The 19023-nt window shown below is 39.0% G+C and overlaps 1 protein-coding gene across 1 annotated transcript in view; it reads left to right on the top strand.

Moving 5' to 3' along the window:
• Window positions 1–18050, top strand: part of NDUFA9 (NADH:ubiquinone oxidoreductase subunit A9) — a 28369-nt gene extending 10319 nt beyond the window's left edge. The window contains exons 4-11 of the mRNA XM_078155887.1: window positions 1219–1310; window positions 2973–3114; window positions 4181–4283; window positions 6050–6121; window positions 7467–7539; window positions 10390–10485; window positions 13097–13163; window positions 17760–18050. Coding sequence (XP_078012013.1) covers window positions 1219–1310; window positions 2973–3114; window positions 4181–4283; window positions 6050–6121; window positions 7467–7539; window positions 10390–10485; window positions 13097–13163; window positions 17760–17930 — 816 coding nt within the window. The 3' untranslated portion in view covers window positions 17931–18050. The remainder of the gene's footprint in view (window positions 1–1218; window positions 1311–2972; window positions 3115–4180; window positions 4284–6049; window positions 6122–7466; window positions 7540–10389; window positions 10486–13096; window positions 13164–17759) is intronic.
• Window positions 18051–19023: the final 973 nt, after the last annotated feature.

Genomic DNA, 19023 nt, shown 5'->3' with positions numbered 1-19023 from the left:
CTGTTTGTCCTACTCCTCTATTCTGTATCAGCTCATCCTGGGCTCTTCCCCTGCCATTTTTCTCTAAAGTTCTCCTATCCCTTTCCTCTATCATCTGACCTGACTCCTGGTGGAGGAATAAGTTGCATTTTAGCCTAGTTCTAATTAATTTTTCTCCCTTCTCTCAGAATGAGGTGGTACAGTGAATAGAGATCTGAGCCTGGAGTCAAGAAGACCTGAGTTCAAATATAGCCTCAGATTCTGACCCTGGGCAAGACATTTAACCTGTTTGCCTCAGTATCCTCATCTGTAAAATGGGGATAATAATAGTGCCTATTCTCAGGGTTATCGTGAAGCTCAAATGAGATAATAATTGTAAAGCACTTAGCACAGTGCCTGTTACATAGTAAATGTCACATAAATGTTAGCTATTAATAGGTATTATTATTATTATTATTTTGTGGAATACACATTAGTATATTAAAGACCAGCTTGTCTTGAGAAATCTCCTTGCCCTTCTATTGAAGTGTTTAAAATAACTAAATACCTCATTTATATTTGATACAAGAGTGCTTTCTAAATCTTTAGCCATTTTATGGGAAGTGGTCTATTTTGAAATTCAGAAATTGTAAGTTACAATTTAAGCCCTATCAATTGTATTTGTGGCTTTAGGCAAGTTGCTACATCTTTCTGGATCTCATTTTTCTGATCTGTAAAATGGAAACAAAACAGGTCTCAACTAAATAAGCTGCTACTCATACTCAACTTTAGATGCTGCCCACCAAGAGAAAAACTTTATGCCTTTCCTATCTATAGCTACGTGTTATCTGAAGAGGAGCTTGACTCCACCAAATTTGTCTTTGGCTCCCTGGCTAAATGTCAGGAGAAAGAACAGGCTTCTTCATTCTCCTGGTGGCCTGAGACAGAGAAGTAAGAAGTGGCATGTTTACTCTTCTGATTCCATGTCCTCCCCAAAAGAAAATATACTTCTCTTTGGTGCCTTTTCCTACCCTTTGGAAATACTGACCTTATTCATGTCTAGGAGGAGTGTAGAGAAGTAAACAAAGCAGGTTGGCCCCTGGAAACCTTGCCCATTGTATTAAATGAAGCCTTTATAAGATGCCATTTCTTTGCAAATACAGTAATAAGCACTTGAACATCTGCCCAAACTTTGATAATGCTGTTTTGTATATGACTATGTCCAGTGTTGTTTAATCTGATCTGATGCTGCTCTTCTAGGAATGGAATGCCAGGGACAAAAGTACCATCCAGAGGGCGCTGGAGCACAGCAATGTTGTCATCAATCTTATTGGACGAGATTGGGAAACTAAGTAAGTGCTTGGGTTTTTTTTTCTTCCTTTTCCTTAGGGTTTTCTGGCCAGCAGGTATGGGGTTGTCCATCAGTCACAGAGTATGTATTGAGAACCTGGCATGTGGTTGGCACCATGCTGAATTAGTAAGGGATACAAAAGAATTTTAAGATATCTAGGGTGTAGTGGTTGTAGCTGTAGGGCTAGTCCTGTCCCCTCATTTTACAGATGAGGAAACTGAGACCCAGAAATGTTAAGGGATTTGCCCAAGGTCACGAATGCAGTAAATAGATAGATGAACCAACATTTGAGTCCAGGTCTTCTAACCCTGGCCCTCTTTTGACTGTACCATGCTGCTATCCTTGGGCTGGGATAAGACTATTTCAGTGATTGGAGGAACTAGATTAGATAGTCAAGAAAGAAATTTTAGAGGACGTGAGCTGAGCACATCAGAAAGAACAGGAATTGACCATAAGTCTGGTAGAATAGAGCTCCAGAGATGTGATTTTTTTCTTTTGGACAGGGTCCCATTGTCACTTCCATTTATGAAATAAGGTCTGTCTTTGTAGTATAGAATAAATGAGTTACTTGGTGATAGAAGGAAAAGAACATTGGCTCTGGACTGGGTTCAGATCCCACCTCTGCTACTTATTACCTCTGTGAGCTTGGGCAGGTCACTTAATCTCCTCATCTGTAAAATGACAGGACTGGATTTGATGGTCTCTGAGGTCCTGATGTATTCTGGATCTATGATGCTATGAAAATTTCTCTGGTATAAGCTATAAACATTGCTGTGAAAACCAAAGTGTTTTATATAGTGTTTTAAAGCGGAGATTTGTTGTGCACAACTAGTTCACTTGGCTATAGAGCCTACCTAGGGCCTAGGATTTCCCAATCACCTGATGAATCAAGACCAGCTTGATTTTCTATCTCGAATGCTCATTGGAAGCAACTCCGTTTATTTTTAGCAAAGCACTTACTTATATAGTAAAATAACAGGAACTCTTTCTCAAGTTACAATGACGTATAGCCCATGCTGTGCTCAAGGACAGTGCATGCACGTCCTGTGCACTTATCTGACTCCAATCCCAGAATAGACTGCTAATGACCATACAATAACTAGGGGAGTTAAAGATTGTTACAGATCCATACAATGGAGCACCGAACCAGGCGACCTTTGCTCAAAGATCAGCACCTGAGAGGGGCCTCTGCCCATCAGTGAGACCTCTTGAACAGCCTGTGGCCCTCTACATCCTTATAGATCCCTAACAGAGATTTGTTACCTGGGATCCATGAGCTTGTTTTAAAAATATGTTAATAACTGTGTTTCATCATAATTGATTTTCTTTGAAATCCTCTGTAACTTACTCTTAATTGAAAAACATTGTAAGAAGGGGTCCAAGTCACAAAAAGGTTAACAACAGCTACTTTAAAATTTTATAAAGTACTTTTCCCTCAACAACCCTATGAGACAGGTAGTATAGATATAATTATACCCATTTCACCCATGAAGAAACCGAGGCTCAGAGAGGTTAAGTGACTTGCTCAGGGTCGTATAACTGGTAGAAGCCAGAGTGAGACTTGAATACTAGATTTCTGATTCCAAGTCTAGCACTGTTTTTACTTTACCATGATACCATAGTTCTTTAATTCTTTACTGACATCTTTTTTTTCTTCGTTCAGAAACTTCAGTTTTTCAGATGTCTTTGCTACCATTCCCCAGACAATAGCTCAGTTGGCCAAGGAGGCTGGAGTAGAAACATTTATTCATGTTTCTCATCTCAATGCTGATATCAGAAGCACTTCTAAATACCTGAGAAATAAGGTCAGTCCGATGGAGCCGGAAAATGTTCCATCACAGGGCTAGTGTCATCTATTCTTTAAAGCATGGTGGAAGGAAGAAGAGCTTCCTGTTGAAATTCTGGGGGTCTGGTTAGGTACCATCAACTGAGCCAAACCCACACTGAGACTCTTTATGCTTCCTAATCCTGGTCTGGCCACTGTATCCTGTGAAGTCACCTAAGTCTAGAGCTTTGTTCTCAGCATCCTTTTCTGTAAGCCTTTTTTTCTGCTTTAAAGGGAACATGCACTTAGAATGCTGAAACCTCTGGACTGGTTAATTTTCTTGCATTTCTATCTTATTGCCCAGATGGACTCTTCACACCTTCAAGTGGGCGTGCCAGTGTTTTGTTAGTGTCTCCTATCCAGGGTAAAGAAATGCTTCTCGTTCTCTGACTTTGTATTGTAGCATTTCCCTGGCATTGAGCCACATTTAAGGTCCTGATATAGAGAAGCAAATATTCTTGAAATTGGAATATAGGAATATGATTTGGAATATTCAGAGAGGCTAGAGTGTCTCTTACCATGGCACCTAAGCCTCTTGCCTTCAGAAGCCAGTCTTGTTCAGGCTGATTTTAGTGGGCCTGATCTAAACCAAGACTGCCCTAAGGCTTCTCCATTTTGTTTGGAGTATTCTCAGAAAGTCCAGGATAGCCTTGAAATGTTGCTGGTATGAAGGACTAGAAAGTGAATGGGGTTTTCCTGGAATTGACTGGTCTACTCTGTCAGGGCCTTTTCCATGTCAGACTGTTCTGGGAATAGGGGATGTTTAATCTGTCAGCTTACCCCTCTTTTGCAATTACTCCTCTTAGTATGTGTTCTAAGCTTCTTGTTGCTGGAATCCTTTTTATTTTCTTAGCCAGCCACCACTCTGACCTTTTAAAGGTATTGAAGTCCAAGGTTTTTAAATTTTTTGTGATAGTTATATATTAATATCACAACTTGGAGAGAGTTACAGGCTTTGGAAGGCAGGCCCCAGTCCACTAGCAAAAAAGAGTGAAGTTTTGCTCATTTCTACAACAATGTTTGTTTTTATTCCTTATTTTGGATAGGCTGTCGGAGATGAAGCAGTGAGAGAGGCATTTCCTGAAGCCATCATCCTGAAGCCTTCTGACATTTTTGGAAGAGAGGATAGATTACTCAATTATTTTGCAAGTATGCATTCTGCCTTTTAAAAAATGAATTTTAAAAATTGACGCCTTTTGATTTTACACCACATTCATCTGTAAATATGGCCCTATCTTCTACCTACTTAGAGATTTAAAATGAAAAAGAAAAAATCAGTTTAGCGAAACCAACCAGGACATCAGAGGTGTTTGATATTATACAAATAATGTTCTATACTCATATTTCCCCACTTTTGCAAGTATGCATTTCACATTGATAGTAAGAGTGTCCAGATTTTCAGGCTAAGATTGGGACAGGGACTTAAAGTCCAGATAAATATTCTGTAATGGCAAAAATATGTGTAATAGGGACTCTTTTAGTTGCAAAATATTTATGGGGAATCATGATGTGAGACTCGAACTATCTTGTCTAAGAAATATTAGAAGGAGATGTAAGTGTTTAATGAGGAGGAAAGTGGATTTAAAGTAGGAGACACGATCAGTTTCTCCTTGAAATGTTGTATTAAGAAGAGATTAGACTTACTCTGTATAGCTGTGAAGTTCATAACTAAGACAGGTAAAAAGTTAGAGGGAAGCGGATTTGACTTAAATAGAGCAGGGTTAGCCAAAAATATGGGCTGCTTTATGAGGTACCTGGAAGCATTCAATCAGGCTGCCTGATCACTTGTCAGTAATGTTAGAGAGGATGTTCCTAGAGTAAGTAAAAGGGCTTTGATTAAATTATTTCTAAGGGCCCATTCAATCATAACATTTCATAAAGTAGGATTTATTTATGTTTCAGAGGTAAATATACATAGGCTTAGGCTGTCCTGGGCATTTCTTCATAGGAAGTAGGCCTGAGATAGGTTTTCTGAGATGAAGAGCAAGTTGGGCCTGTGGATGCTGTCTAAGGGGAGAAAAGCCCTAGACAGAGTGAGCTGCAGAATGGAAGGGGGGGGTTAAAAACCAACCTTACCTTTTGTTCCTGCCTCTCCTCTTTTTCCCAATCCTGCCACCTAGATTCTACTGTGTACTAGCTGTGGGGCACAGCAAGAAGTAGGGGGCAGCAGGGGGCAAGGGGTGAGGTTGGGGGAAGCCTAAGGAATCATGGGAGAGCAGAGTTCTATGGCCAGTGATCATAAAGAAGCAGTTGCCAGGGTCATGATTCATATGTATGAGAGAGAGACACAAGTTGGGAATTGCCTATGTAATGGGGGTGTGTGGGTGTGTGTGTGGGGGGGGTGTTTTAGCCATTATGCTTATGCCACAAGAGAAAATCAGCCTCAGCAATCGTGACAAGACTATAAGCAGTTGTTCTTAAAACCTAGGCTCCATGACCTTGTTTTTAAAAAATATTTTGATAACTGTCTTTCAGTATAATTGTTCTACTCTTCTCCTGCTAGTGTGTCCTCACAGTGGGGTGACAATCCTGACCTCCTTTCCTAGAGATAATCTGAAAATTTATGAGTTGCTCCTTTATTAGTAGCTCTGGGTACCTCCTAAGAAAGTTGTGGACCAATTTTTTGGGGGGGTACTTAGTTAGCACAGGAGCATGCATAACGTTAGATAAGGATATAAGTCTCTTCCTGGCTCTTCTTGGAAAGCCATTTAACGTCTTCAGCTTTCCCATCTGAAAAAGCTCTCTTTTCCCTAACTCAGGAGATCTTTAGAATGAGTTGGAAAAAAACTTTTCTTAAATTCTTTAAAGTGTTCTTTTAACATCATCAATGGTATTGGTAGTAAATAATTGTACATACATAGGCCTTGTGTGATCACTCACGTATTCTTATGATTGTCTTTGTTCTTTTCTGCTAGACATCCGTTGGTTTGGTGGTGTGCCTCTCATTTCATTGGGCAAAAAGACAGTGAAACAACCAGTTTATGTAGGTATTCTTGTTGGGGAGGGATGGAACCTCCATCAGCAAACCCTTATTAATTAAATTAACACCTAAATTTTGTAGTTTGATGCCACAAGAGAAAGTATGATATAATGGATAGAGTTGGCCTCAGAGTCAGAAAAACCTAGGTTCAGTTCCTACTTCTGGCACATACTGGCTGTATGATTCTGAACAAGTCACTTAACTTCTCAGTGCTCTCGTGTGGCTAAGACTATAAGTCACAAAGCACTTGCCATTCTGGGTTGGTGGAGGACATTTCCTTACTGGTAGTGCCATACACCAGTGAAATCATAAGCCCACTCAAAACAAAGCTGTGGTAGCCACTAGGAGAGATGCAAAGGTAAATAAGACACAATCCTAATCTCATCTGTTGAGATGTCGCCCTAAGGATGATGGAGAGGTACATGCTAGGCCCAAGTAGGCTTTATTGCATTGCCAGCCAAGAATCGTGTAAGAGAAGTGACATAATGGATGTCATCAGAGAGGTAGCTGCATGACCAATAAATAGGCCAGTAGCCATGGGGCAAGAATGAGGGATAATTAGTAGGCAAACTGCCTGCTCGACTGTAACCTAAGAAAACCAAAGGGAAGCTTCCAACCTGTTGGTAATCCCTCTGTGGAGGATTTCCAGGAGACCATAGATAAGAGCTGCCAAGGATGAGAGGACTCGGGAGGGTAGGAGTTATCAACTTTATTGCGATCACAGATACATCTAAATATGGGATGCTGACCATAGTGAGCTTACAATCTAAGATGAATATAAATTGAGATCTGAATAAGAGGATGACAATGCAGAAAGTTTCTGGTTCCAAACTATAGTTTAACGTATGATAAAATGATGGCCATCAGCCTTTTGGTTTGACTGTGACCTATTGACTCACTGCATCACTCCTCAATCTCATTTGTTCCTCCTGGTTGGGGCTTTTGGCCAGTAACTCTAAATGGGGCTGGCAAGACCTGTCTTTTCAGTACCTCACAGGATTCATAGAGTTAGTGCTATAAAGGGGACCTTAGCTATCATCTAGGTCAACCCCTTCATTTTTCAATTTAGGAAATTGAATCTCAGAAAGGTTAAGTCATTGCTCAAGGTAGTAAATAGCAGATCTAAACCCAGGTCCTCTGAACTCCAATCCAGTGATATTTCCACAAAACCACCACACCTATTATGAGAATAAATGAGATGTGTGAAGTGTTCTTATTAGAGAACACTTATTAGAGAACTCTTATTAGAGAGACTTTCTGAAAATAGATGATGTCATTATTTCAATAATTTCAGATTGTCAGGAACCTTTGTAATTGGGTTGTTTTAACATTAATGTTTTTTTCATAGGTAGTAGATGTATCCAAAGCCATTATCAATGCAATTAAGGATCCAGATGCCCGAGGGAAGACCTATGCCATCACTGGGTAGGTGGCTCTGATGTGAAATTTTTAAATCTTCCTGGACAAAATATGTGGTGAAATCTAATCTCTTGAAAACAACGTCCCTCAGCTATCTGTTATTAGTAATCATTTATTTCTATTGTTCCTCTTCTCAGGGAACTAATTCAGGGATTCTCACTTTCATACCTACCTCTTAGTTCATTAATGGGTTCAATATAATGATTCTTGGCTTTTGTGACATCCCAGGGTCTCCAGTGACATAGGATCAGGACTATAGAACTGGAAGGTTCTCCAGAGTCCTCCCCTTCATTTTACAGGTGGGGAAACTGAGGACCAGAAAATTTTAGTGACTTGTTCCAGGTCACATAAGCATTAAATGGCAGTGCTAGGATTCAGACCTAGGTCCTCTGACTCCAAATGCAGTGTTCATTACACTGCACCATGTTCACATCTCAAAAGGTATCAAAATTCTAAACAGAATAATTTTTAGCATATTGCTGGTTGTAAAATCAATCTTTTCTACATTAAAAAGGGTAATAGAAAACTGAAGGTACTGCTAGGTTAAGTGATTATCTGAAGTTAGACAGTCAGGAACTATTACCTGATTCCTGAATTATTTACCAATCAACATTGAGTGTATTTTCTTTATGTTGTGTTAACTTCCAAAGGAACTGGAGAGGACACAGTTCTCCAGTCTCAAGCCAAACCTGTTGGGGGTTTGGGAAGAGGGAGGAAGACTGAAGGAATGGGAGTGGGAGAAGGGGAGAGAGGGAGAGAAAGAGGAGAGGAGAAGGGAGAGAGAGGTGGGGGAAGAGAGAGGAGAGGGAAGAGAAAGAAGAGAAAAGGGGGTGGAAAGAAGAGAAATTGGAGAGGGAGAGGAGAGATAAACAGATAGACCCTCTCTTAGTCTCATCCTGAGATGCCAGCAAAGTAAATTGGATTCATCAGTTTCTAGGGATGTAGCAGAAACAAAGACAGCTAGTTTAGTGTCTTTAACAGGAAGTCCTTAGAAGATGCACACATTTTTGGTTAACAAACAAATCCTGAGTTCCATACCAGAGGAAATATCTTAGAGTTAAAGCTAAGAACACAAACCCAGGAAAACTCAGTGCTTTCCCTGTGGCCTATTTTAGGAGATGAACTCTGTGGAGAAAATGAATAATACCTGGTGTCCTATCAATATGCACAATGTGACTTAATAAATAAGTCACAATGTGACTTATTAAATAGAATATCCTCAGATTTTACTAAATGTCACTGTCATATTTCTTCCTGAGTTGCTTGTCATGGTGTGACTTTTAAATAGAACAGCATCTGGACTTGCTGAGCCATCATAAACTTCAGATTTGGTCTTTTATTAGTTAAGCAGTGAGTCCATCTTTTTTAGATACAAAAAGGTTAGATTTTTTTTCTCCATGTGTGCCAGCTGTTAAAAAGCTTGTGGTCAGCTACTTTTAGATACCAAGCCCTAGCTTATCAGTTGAATTGACAATGTTATGGAGTATACAGATACACAAAACTATTTACTCAGATGCCTTTCTGTGAAAAATTGTAAACTTGTTAAGTTATCAGGGTCTGAAAAGCATAGAATTTTAAAGCCGAAAAAGAGTTTAATGTTCTTGTAATTTAGCCATCTTCTTTTACAAATGAGGAAACTCAGGCCTGGACAATTTAGGTGACTTACCCACAGTCCACGTAGAATGCAGTTAGTCTCAAGCATTCATTAAATACTCACTATGTGGTAGGCACCGTACTAAGTGCTGACAGGACAAAGCAAGGGAAAGACAATCCCTGCCCTCAAGGAGCTTACATTCTAATAGGGAAAAACAAACATGTAAATAACTAAGTATATACCAGATACATAGTAGATGAAAGATAATCTCAGAAGGGAAGATGCTAGCAACTGAGAGGGCCAGGAAAGACTTCTTGCAGAGTATAGAATTTGAGCTGAGTCTTAAAGGAGATGACCTTGTGTACTTGAAGTCAGTGCCAGTTGAGCACAAGCTGGAATTGTTTGTACATAGGTCTGATGATGGTGACACTGATCTCTCCTGGTTCTCCTCCTGCCTGTTGTTCCTTTTCAGTCTCCTTTGCTGGCTTTTCTTCCATATCGTACCATGTAACTGGATTTTCTCCAAGGCTCTCTCCTGGCCCTTCTCTAAACTCTGGGTCATCTCATCACTCCATTGGGTTTAATTATAATCTCAGTGCAGATCACTCACAAAGCTTTCTGCTCTTCCTCCATCTTCTCCTTCCTGTCTCTCCTTCCCTCTGTCTCTAGATGTCTGTCTCTCTCTTCTTTTCTTCCTGTTTCTCTCCCCTTACTCCACATATACAGTCTATTTCCAGTTACTCACAGTTGAACTTCTCACTAATCACACAGCTACTCCCTTACTTTAGGCCCTCTCCTTCAAATACAGTCTTGGTGAGTTTCTGAAGTTGAAAAAGTCATAATGTGTGGTCAGCCTTCTGGAGATGAGCTTCATTGCACTTAATTAGGATGGATTTTATACAGCAGGAGACAAACATACTATTTTGTCAGTTGCTCAGTCTGCACTTGAAACTGTTCCAGCTTGAGCTCCACTGACATTAACTTTGAGAACCCAAAATCACTTCCACAGCATTCAGTTACAACAGAGTGGGAATTTAAAATACTGTTGTAAAATGTATAAATTTGAAGGAACATGCTTAGCTCTTTGTCCCATTTTGTCTTTGCTAATCATTTCTCCCCTTCTAAACCATGTCAAATATTTATAGAGTTCTTACTGAATTACCTTCGGTCCTAATCACCTGTCATGAAATCTCTAACTAAAGAACCAAAAAAGAAATGTGGTAGGAGGAGCAATTCAAGAGCAAATGTTTTTGTTTTTGTAGGCCGAATCGGTACCTCTTATATGATTTGGTGCAGTATATCTTTTCTGTGGCTCACAGACCATACCTTCCATACCACATGCCACGTTTTGCCTATCAGTAAGTAACATATTTGTTGGAATCCTTCTCTGGAAAGAAACTTAAGCAGGTATGCTTACCTTTGCCATCTGTTAGAACAGTATTGACATAGTCACAGTTAGTATTGTATTTTTGCAGCTTTTCCCAGTTCCTCTCAGTAAAAAACAGCGGGAAACAGGAGACAGAAGTAGTGTAGAAATGGATAACAATATGCATATTCAAGTTTAGCCAGTCATATAAATTGAACAACTAAAATTGCAGACCTTTAGAGTCTTTTCTGTTGGTAGAGCCAATGGTTTTGAGTTATGGAATGGTGTCCTTTTTCACATTGGGTATGAAGCTGGAGGTGAGACTTCCTCGTTATTCCATATACCCTTTAAGCAAAAAGCAGAGGAAATTGGTCGCTTCTCTATGAGACAGTTGTTTGGATGTGCAAAAGCTTTGCCCATTACTTAGAAAGGAAGAGATTCAGGAAATAAGTTTGAATTATGTGCAAAGAAAGTAAGACAGGTGCTTGACAGTAATCTCAGTGACATCTTAATTTTCAGGGTGTCATTTGTAAATGTAGCATCTGGAGATAATGCTAGATGAGGGGCCCAACCTATTTTAGCCTAGGCTTCTCAAGAGTTCAGTCTTCAGATAGGAAGATTTACAACTCTGTTCTAATAATTTTTATTAGTCACTTGTGAATGGCTTCACCCAAACTAATGAGACTAGTTCATAAGCCTAACAGTGGGGGCTCTACTGGTCTGAGCACTAAGAGCTGTCATCTGTATAGGGCAGGCCCTTTCTGGGAGGTACCTAAGTATAGAGCTATGAGGAATTTTTGATGACACTAGAACCCAAGGAACTAGAAACATCTCCCCCACAATCAGAGAGCTATGACAGCCTGATAAATTGCCCTTTTCAATTCTAGGATTCTCTCTGAATATGGAATCATAGGATCACAGATTTAGAACTTCTAAGCTTGGTGACTTAGAAGCCATCAGGTCCAACCTCCTCGTTTACAGATGAGGGAATCAAGGCTCAGAGGAGTTAAGTGACTTGCCCAGGTTCACACAGCTTGTAAGTGCCTGAGGCAGGATCTGAACCCAAATCTTCCTGACTTGAAATCCAGGGCTTCCTCTGTGACTTTATGCAGAGCACTCTATCCCCTGAGGAATATTAGAGAAACACTTTTGTCAGGACTTCTTGCTTACGCTAGCCATGAAATAATTCTCATTTCCCCATATTTTCACATGATGTGATTAAGATTGATTTAAGGACATCTAAGGAAGGGCCTTAATTTATATCAAATTGTTTAATACAGTACTTGGTGCTTAGTGAATGCCTGTTGAATTAATGAATGAATTTAGGGAAAAACTTCAGTTTACATTAGTGACAGGCTCATTAATATCCATCAAAAAGAGGGGCTCTTCACTGGCCAGGTTATCTTATCCTTAGTCTTCATATCTTTCTTTCTTTTGGATTGTTTGTTGGCTAAAAGCCACTGGAGTAACATTTGGAGTGTAATGGAATCATATATATTCACATTTGCACAGACCTACTATGTCATGAGTACTTACTAACTCTGACACAACAAATTCAGATGTTCCAGGGCTTACAGTTGTGCCTTCTCTTTGAATGCTTGGTTTGATTTATTTTAAAGGCTTTGCGCGTTTTGTGGGGAAAATGTAGGTAAAACGAATGATCAAGAAGATCAGAAGTCAGTCTACCTAGAGTGGAGTCAATCAATAAATAAACAAGCACTTATTAAATGTCTGCTGTGTATATATTAGTATACAAACGTGAAACATTTTCTGCCTTCACTTACCTTCTACTTGGCAGGTATAACATTTAGCAGGGAGTGGTAAAGAGAGCTTTGGTCAAGGCCAGGAGTTTCAGACTTTTTGTTGTTGTTCTCATGGACACCTTTGGCAGTCTGTGGACCTCTTCTCAGAATGCTTTTCAGTGTACAAACTAAGATATGTAAGATTACAAAGGAAACAAATTATATCAATATTAAGTATTAACATTTTAATAATTATTTATATAATAATTAATATCAGTAAAACAAATCCATAGACCCCAGGTGAAAAACCTCTGGTTGAGGCAGTTATAGGAAGTGTAGGTGGAGCCTAGCTTAATATGCCCTTTCCGATAGTGTTAGTAAAATTGATTTGGTTATTATTACCTCAGCAAGAGGTAGAAAAGGAGAGTGGAAGGTACACATGAAGCAGCAGGGCTGTAGGCAAGGTGCTTAGGCTCTGGTGTCAGGTAAATGGCTGCATAGTATTAATGCTTGGTCTGAGGTGGCTAGATACAGATATAGAGGACTGATTTAACCAGCAGTCCAAGGCAGTGCTACCCCAGAATGAATCCCAACGCTGAATTCATAGTGGGAAAGGACCTCAGAGGCCAGTCAGTCCCACTCCCCTCATTTCATAGATGAGGAAACAGCATCTCAGGGAGGTTAAATAACACAGGTAATAGATGTCAGAAATGGCATTTGAACTTGTGTGGTTGAAAAAAGTCTTTTTAAACATTTGTGAAATCTAGACTTTTAGCAACCTCTCAGTATGATTCTTTCAGCTAGCTAAAATGATTTTGTGCAGAGATATGGAATGTTCATCTGCCTCATGCTTGTTTCCAGATTGGCGGCAAGAATCTTTGAGGTGAGTCCATTTGAACCCTGGACCACAAGGGACAAAATAGAGCGAGTAAGTATGCATCAACAAACATCCTCCTTAATTTGCTGGACAGAGACCTGTAGAAATTACTGACTCATACTCTTCTTACTTTATTCTAATCGTGTCTTAGCCACTGACATGTGAGCTAAGTTAGATTCTATAAGTTTCAGGCATTCCACACCTATTGGAAGGAAAGTAATCATCAGTCACTATCACTGAATTCCTGCTGTGTGCTGTGTGCTGTCTGCTGCTATGGAGGATACTGAAAAACCAGACTCAAAATGTTTCTTCTATATCTATCTATCTATCTATCTATCTATCTATCTGTCTGTCTGTCTGTCTGTCTGTCTGTCTGTCTGTCTGTCTGTCTATCTATCTATTTATTGGTGAGGCAATTGGGGTTAAGTGTCTTGCCTAGGGTCACACAGCTAGTAAGTGTCAAATGTTTGGTCTGAGTGCAGATTTGAACTCAGGTCCTCCTGACTTCAGGGCTGGTGCTCTATCTACTGCGCCACCTAGCTGCCCCCCTCCCCCCACCAATGTTTAGAAAAAACTTTTTTTTTGATCACACAAAAAAGCATGAGGTTGAGTTTCATTATTGTTATGGGACAAATATAAGTGGTCAGCTATAGACCCCATTCAAGATTTCTTCTTCTGCTCCTGTCTAGTTTCTCCACTTAAATATCTAGGCAGGGTCATAGATTTAGATGTGGAAAGGACCTTACTGACAGCTGAGTCCAGCCCCGTCATTTTACATGTGAAGTATCTGAGTCCAAAAGATGTTAAGTGATTTGCTCAGCATCTCCCAGCTGTTAAGTGTCTGGTATAGGCTTTGAATCCCAATCTAGTTGAAAGAGTGCTGGTATTGGAGTGAAAGTATTAGAGTTCAGGTTCTACCTCTGATATTTATTGGTTGTGTGACCTTTGGGCTTCAGTTTCTCTGACTATAACATGAGAGAGTTGGACTAGGTAGTTTTTAAGGTTCTTTATAGATTTAAGTCTGTGCTTTTATGATCCTGATTCATGTCCCCTGCCTTCTAAGTAGGATGACATCTAAAGTAGCATAGGTCATTTAATTCAGCCTGTACCTGAAAAGGATTTACTCTTCAGCTTCCTTGACATGTTTATCTAGCTTTCACTTAAAGATCACCAAGATTAGGGACCTCTCTGCCTCCTGAAATAGCTCTTCTTACTTTGGGACAACTCTGTAGGAAAGTTTTCCTTCTGTTGAGTCCAGATTTACTTCTCTTAGAACTTCTTCCATTTGCTCCTCATTCTGCTTTTTGAGGCCAAGCAGAACAAATCCAGTATCTCTTCTGTGTGATAGCCTTTCAGATACATGAAGACTGTTATCAGTCTTCTCCAAACCACAGTAAAAGTATACCTAGAGTAAGAAAGTGGTGGTCAGCAGAAAGAATGTTTGGGAGAAACGAATTCTGTAATTCGTCAATCAGGCAGCCTGTCAATCAGGAGCTGAGGGAGAGAGTCCATGCCTGATGAAGAGGCACAGCCAAGATACAGGGAAGAGAGGACTGAATGGCATATAGAACAACCTTTGTTTCTTCTCACTTCCCAATCTCTTGGTTTTTTTGGTAGAGATTTTTATTTATTTGCCTTACAAAATCTTTTATTCTCCTTTTTTTTAATGTCATTGTCACTTAAAAAAAATTAGTAGTTTTTTCAAACAATCACTTGTCATTTCCCAGTGACTTTCCAGCACAGCTCCCTCTTCTTCCAGAAATGTAAATCCCCCTTGTAGCAAATAAATATAGTCAAACAAAATATTTCAACATATTACTCATGTCTGAAAAGGTGCACCTCATTCTGTAGCTATTTGGGGTTTTTTTGTTTTGTTTTTTTACCGGTTCTTTTGTTGAGAGGTAGGAGGTATATTTTACCCTCAGTCCTCTAAAGTCATGACTGAAGTAACTGATCAGAGTCCAGAAGTCTTTCAGTGTTTTCTTCTGCGTTATATATAGTGTTCTCCTGGTTCTGCTTTCTTCACAGCATCAGTTTATACAAGTTTTGCCAAGTTTCTCTAAATTCTTAATATTACTGTTTCTTATGGTATATTAATGTTTCATTATAGTCATATATCACAGTTTTCTCAGCCATTCCACAGTTGATGGCCAACCGCTATCCTTCCAGTTTTGGGGGGGTTTTTTGCTACTACAAAATGTAATGCTATAGAAATTTTTGTTTAGATAGGACTTTTTCCTCTCTCCTTGACTTGCCTCATAGTGGTATCTCTTGAGTCAAAGGATATATAGAGTTTAGTTACTTGGTATGATTCCAAATTATTTTCTAGAACAGTTCGACCAACTCATAGCTATACCAATAGATCATTAATGTGTCTGCCTTCTCACAGCACCTCTGACACTTAGTGGGGTTTTTTTTTTGCCTTTACCAATCTGGTGGATCAAAACTGTTTTCATTTGCATTTCTTATTCCAAGTGACTTGAAACATTCTTTCTTACGGTTGTCCATAGCTTGCATTTCTTCTTTTGGAAACTGCCTTTAAAAAAAGAAAACTGCTTATTCATGTCCTTTGACTATTTATCTGATAGGTAGCTGATTGTTTTATAAAGGTTGCCTGTGTTTGGTAGATGGTACAGATCCACTTTTGATTTGAATTTTTAGGATCTCTCTTTTGAACCTCTTACCATGCTTGCCTTTTAACATTAAATTTCAGGAAGCAAAAAATGCTCCAAATTTCATGAAGTCAGCCAAGTCTTTTTTTTTTTAATGATTTATTTTTAGTTTTCAACACTCACTTCCATAAGCTTTTGAGTTTTAAATTTTCTCCCCCTCACTCCTCGCCTTCCTCCCTAAGATGGCATGTAATCTGATGTAGGCTCTACCTATACATTCCTATTAAATGTATTTGCACATTAGTCATGTTGTAAAGAAGAATTAGAACCAATAGGAGGAAACCACAAGAAAGAAGAAACAAAACAAAACAGAAGAGAAGAGAAAGAAAAGAGCAAATAGTGTGCTTCAATTTGCATTCCAACTCCATAGTTCTTTCTCTGGATGTGGATAGCATTTGCCATCATGGGACTTTTGGAGATGTCTTAGATCCTTGCATTGCTGGAGATAATCACTGCCCAGTGTGGCTTTTACTGTGTACAATGTTCTTCTGGTTCTGTTCACTTCACTCAGCATCAGTCCATACCAGCCTTTCCAGGTTTTCTGAAGTCTGCTTGCTCATCATTTCTTATAGCACAATGGTATTCCATTACATTCGTAGACCGCAACTTGTTCAGCCATTCCTCAACTGATGGGCATTCCCTCACTTTCCAATTCTTTGCCCCCATAGAAAGAGCTGTTATACATATTTTTGTACATGTGGGTCCTCTTCGCATTTTTATGATCTCTTTGTGATACAACCCTGGAAGTGCTATTGCTGGGTCAAAGTGTATGCACATTTTTATAGCCCTTTGGGCATAGTTCTAAATTACTCTCCAAAATGGTTGGATCAGTTCACAACTCCAGTAACAATGCATTAATGTTCCAATTTTCCCACATCTCCCAACATTTATCATTTTCCTGTTTTGTCACGTTAGCCAATCTGATAGGTGTGATGTGGTACCTCGAAGTTGTTTTGATTTGCATTTCTTTAATCAATAATGATTTAGAGCATTTTATCATAGCTTTAATTTCTTCATCTTGATTTATAGATTTGACGCAGTTCTCTATACATTTTAGAAATGTATCAGAGACACTGGTTGTAAAAATTCTTTCCCACTTTTCTGCTTCCCTCCTAATCTTGGTTGTATTGGCTTTGTTTGTGCAAAAACTTTTCAATTTAATGTAATCAAAATTATCCATTTTACATTTCATAATGTTCCCTATCTCTTGTTTGGTCATAAATTCTTTCCTTCTCCATAGATCTGACAGGTTAACTATTCCTTGCTTTCCCAATTTGCTTATAGTATCAACCTTTATATCTAAATCATGAGCCCATTTTGACTTTATTTTGGTATATGGTGTAAGATGTTAGGCTATGCCTAGTTTCTGCCATATTCTTTCCCAGTTTCCTGAGCAGTTTTTGTCAAATAGTGAGTTCTTATCCCAGCAACTGGGGTCTTTGGGTTTATCAAATAGTAAATTACTATAGTCACTGACTGTGTCTTATGTACCTAACCTATTGGACTGATCTACCACTCTGTTCTTAGCCATTACCAAATAGTTTTGATGATTGCTGCTTTATAATACAATTTAAGATCTAGTATGGCTAGGCCACCTTCCACTGCATTTCTTTTCATTAGTTCGCTAGATATTCTGGACATTTTGTTCTTCCAGCTGAATCTTGTTATTTTTTCTAGCTCTATAAAGTAATTTTTTGGTAGCTTGATTGGTACGGCACTGAATAAGTAAATTAATTTAGGTAGAATTGTCATTTTTATTATATTAGTTCAGCCTACCCCTGAGCAACTGATATTTTTCAAATTATTTAGATCTAACTTTATTTGTGTGAAAATTTCAGCCAAGTCTTGATAATGTAACTCATACTAACATTGGAGAAATATAGATAAACAGATTACCTATTGGGGACAGAGGTGGGCAGTTTGATGATGTTGGTTGGTTTTCATGGATCTTTTGTGTTTTCTTATGTATTCAAAGATTCACATCACCGACAAGAAATTGCCTCACCTGCCTGGCTTAGAAGACCTTGGTGTCGAGGCCACTCCCTTAGAACTGAAAGCCATTGAAGTTCTTCGACGTCATCGCACATACCGATGGTTGTCTGCGGAACTGGAAGATGCAAAGCCAGCCAAAACAGTCAACTTTTAATGTTCCTCAGGCAGCTTTGTGTTTTCCATGTTGTTTAGGTCACCTGTCCAGCCACTGATTATCTTCAGAGAATTCTGTGACTGATGGATCAGATTCCTCAATTAAAACTTTTAAGATTAATTTTAGAAACATCAGCATCTTCATTCTTTGCTTATAGAACATTCACAGAATTTTGAAAAATCATCTAATCCACCAGTTTGCATTTTGGACTACTCCAAAGTCACTTCATGCCGATGAAAATGTACCTTGTTTGTAAAGATTTCCCTGAAAGGAGATTTCACTTATAGCCATTCATGACAGTCATTAGTCATTTACTACAGGTGGTACAGTGGGTGGAGTGCTGGACCTGGAGTCAGGAAGACCTGAGTTGAAATCAGACCTTAGACACTTATTAGCTGTGTTACCCTGGGCAAGTCATTTAACCTCTATTTCCCTTAGTTTTCCTCATAAATCCTAAGTGATTTTGTGGAACTAAATTTAGTTAGCAAATCTCATTGCAGTTTAATTTTTTTTTCCAATCAAAACCCTGTTGTTCTTCTGGAACATAATGCTGTTTGAGCAGATTGTGTGATCATCTCTCAAATTTCATTATTCCCTTAGATAGTTTATACCAGCTTTGTAGAGGAAGGTGCATTGGAGGTCTAAGGTCTATCATCTCCTCGTAGTGTGTATTTAAACACAGAATCCTTCGACAGTCTCCATGTTGTCCATTATGTTATTTCTGACAATCATTTGAACAGTAATTTAGTATAAAACAAGCAACCTAATGCGTTATTTTTTCTTAATCAAGGTGCAATTCAGCCAGTAGTTGCCGTCATCTATATGCTGGAGAGTTTTTCAAAAATTGCTCTCGGTGGATGTTTGTATCTAACGTCAGCTAGGGCTAACTTGGATATAGGACTGAGTTAAATATAGGCAGAGTAGTCATAATTTCAAGTCACTCCCAGAAAGGCCTTGCATGAATGAACCAGCCTGCCAATGTCTGAAATAGTCACATTGATCAACTGCTTTGAGTTCATAAGAAAGCTAGAAGGCAAATAAGATTCTTCAAAGATCAAGTCTTGAGGTCCATGATTGGTCTAGTTCACTTCTG

The sequence above is a fragment of the Phascolarctos cinereus genome, unplaced genomic scaffold (assembly GCF_003287225.1).
Source record: "Phascolarctos cinereus isolate Bilbo 61053 unplaced genomic scaffold, phaCin_HiC Scaffold_1;HRSCAF=81, whole genome shotgun sequence".
Classification (NCBI taxonomy): Eukaryota; Metazoa; Chordata; class Mammalia; order Diprotodontia; family Phascolarctidae; genus Phascolarctos; species Phascolarctos cinereus.
This window is presented reverse-complemented; position numbering and strand designations above follow the sequence as displayed.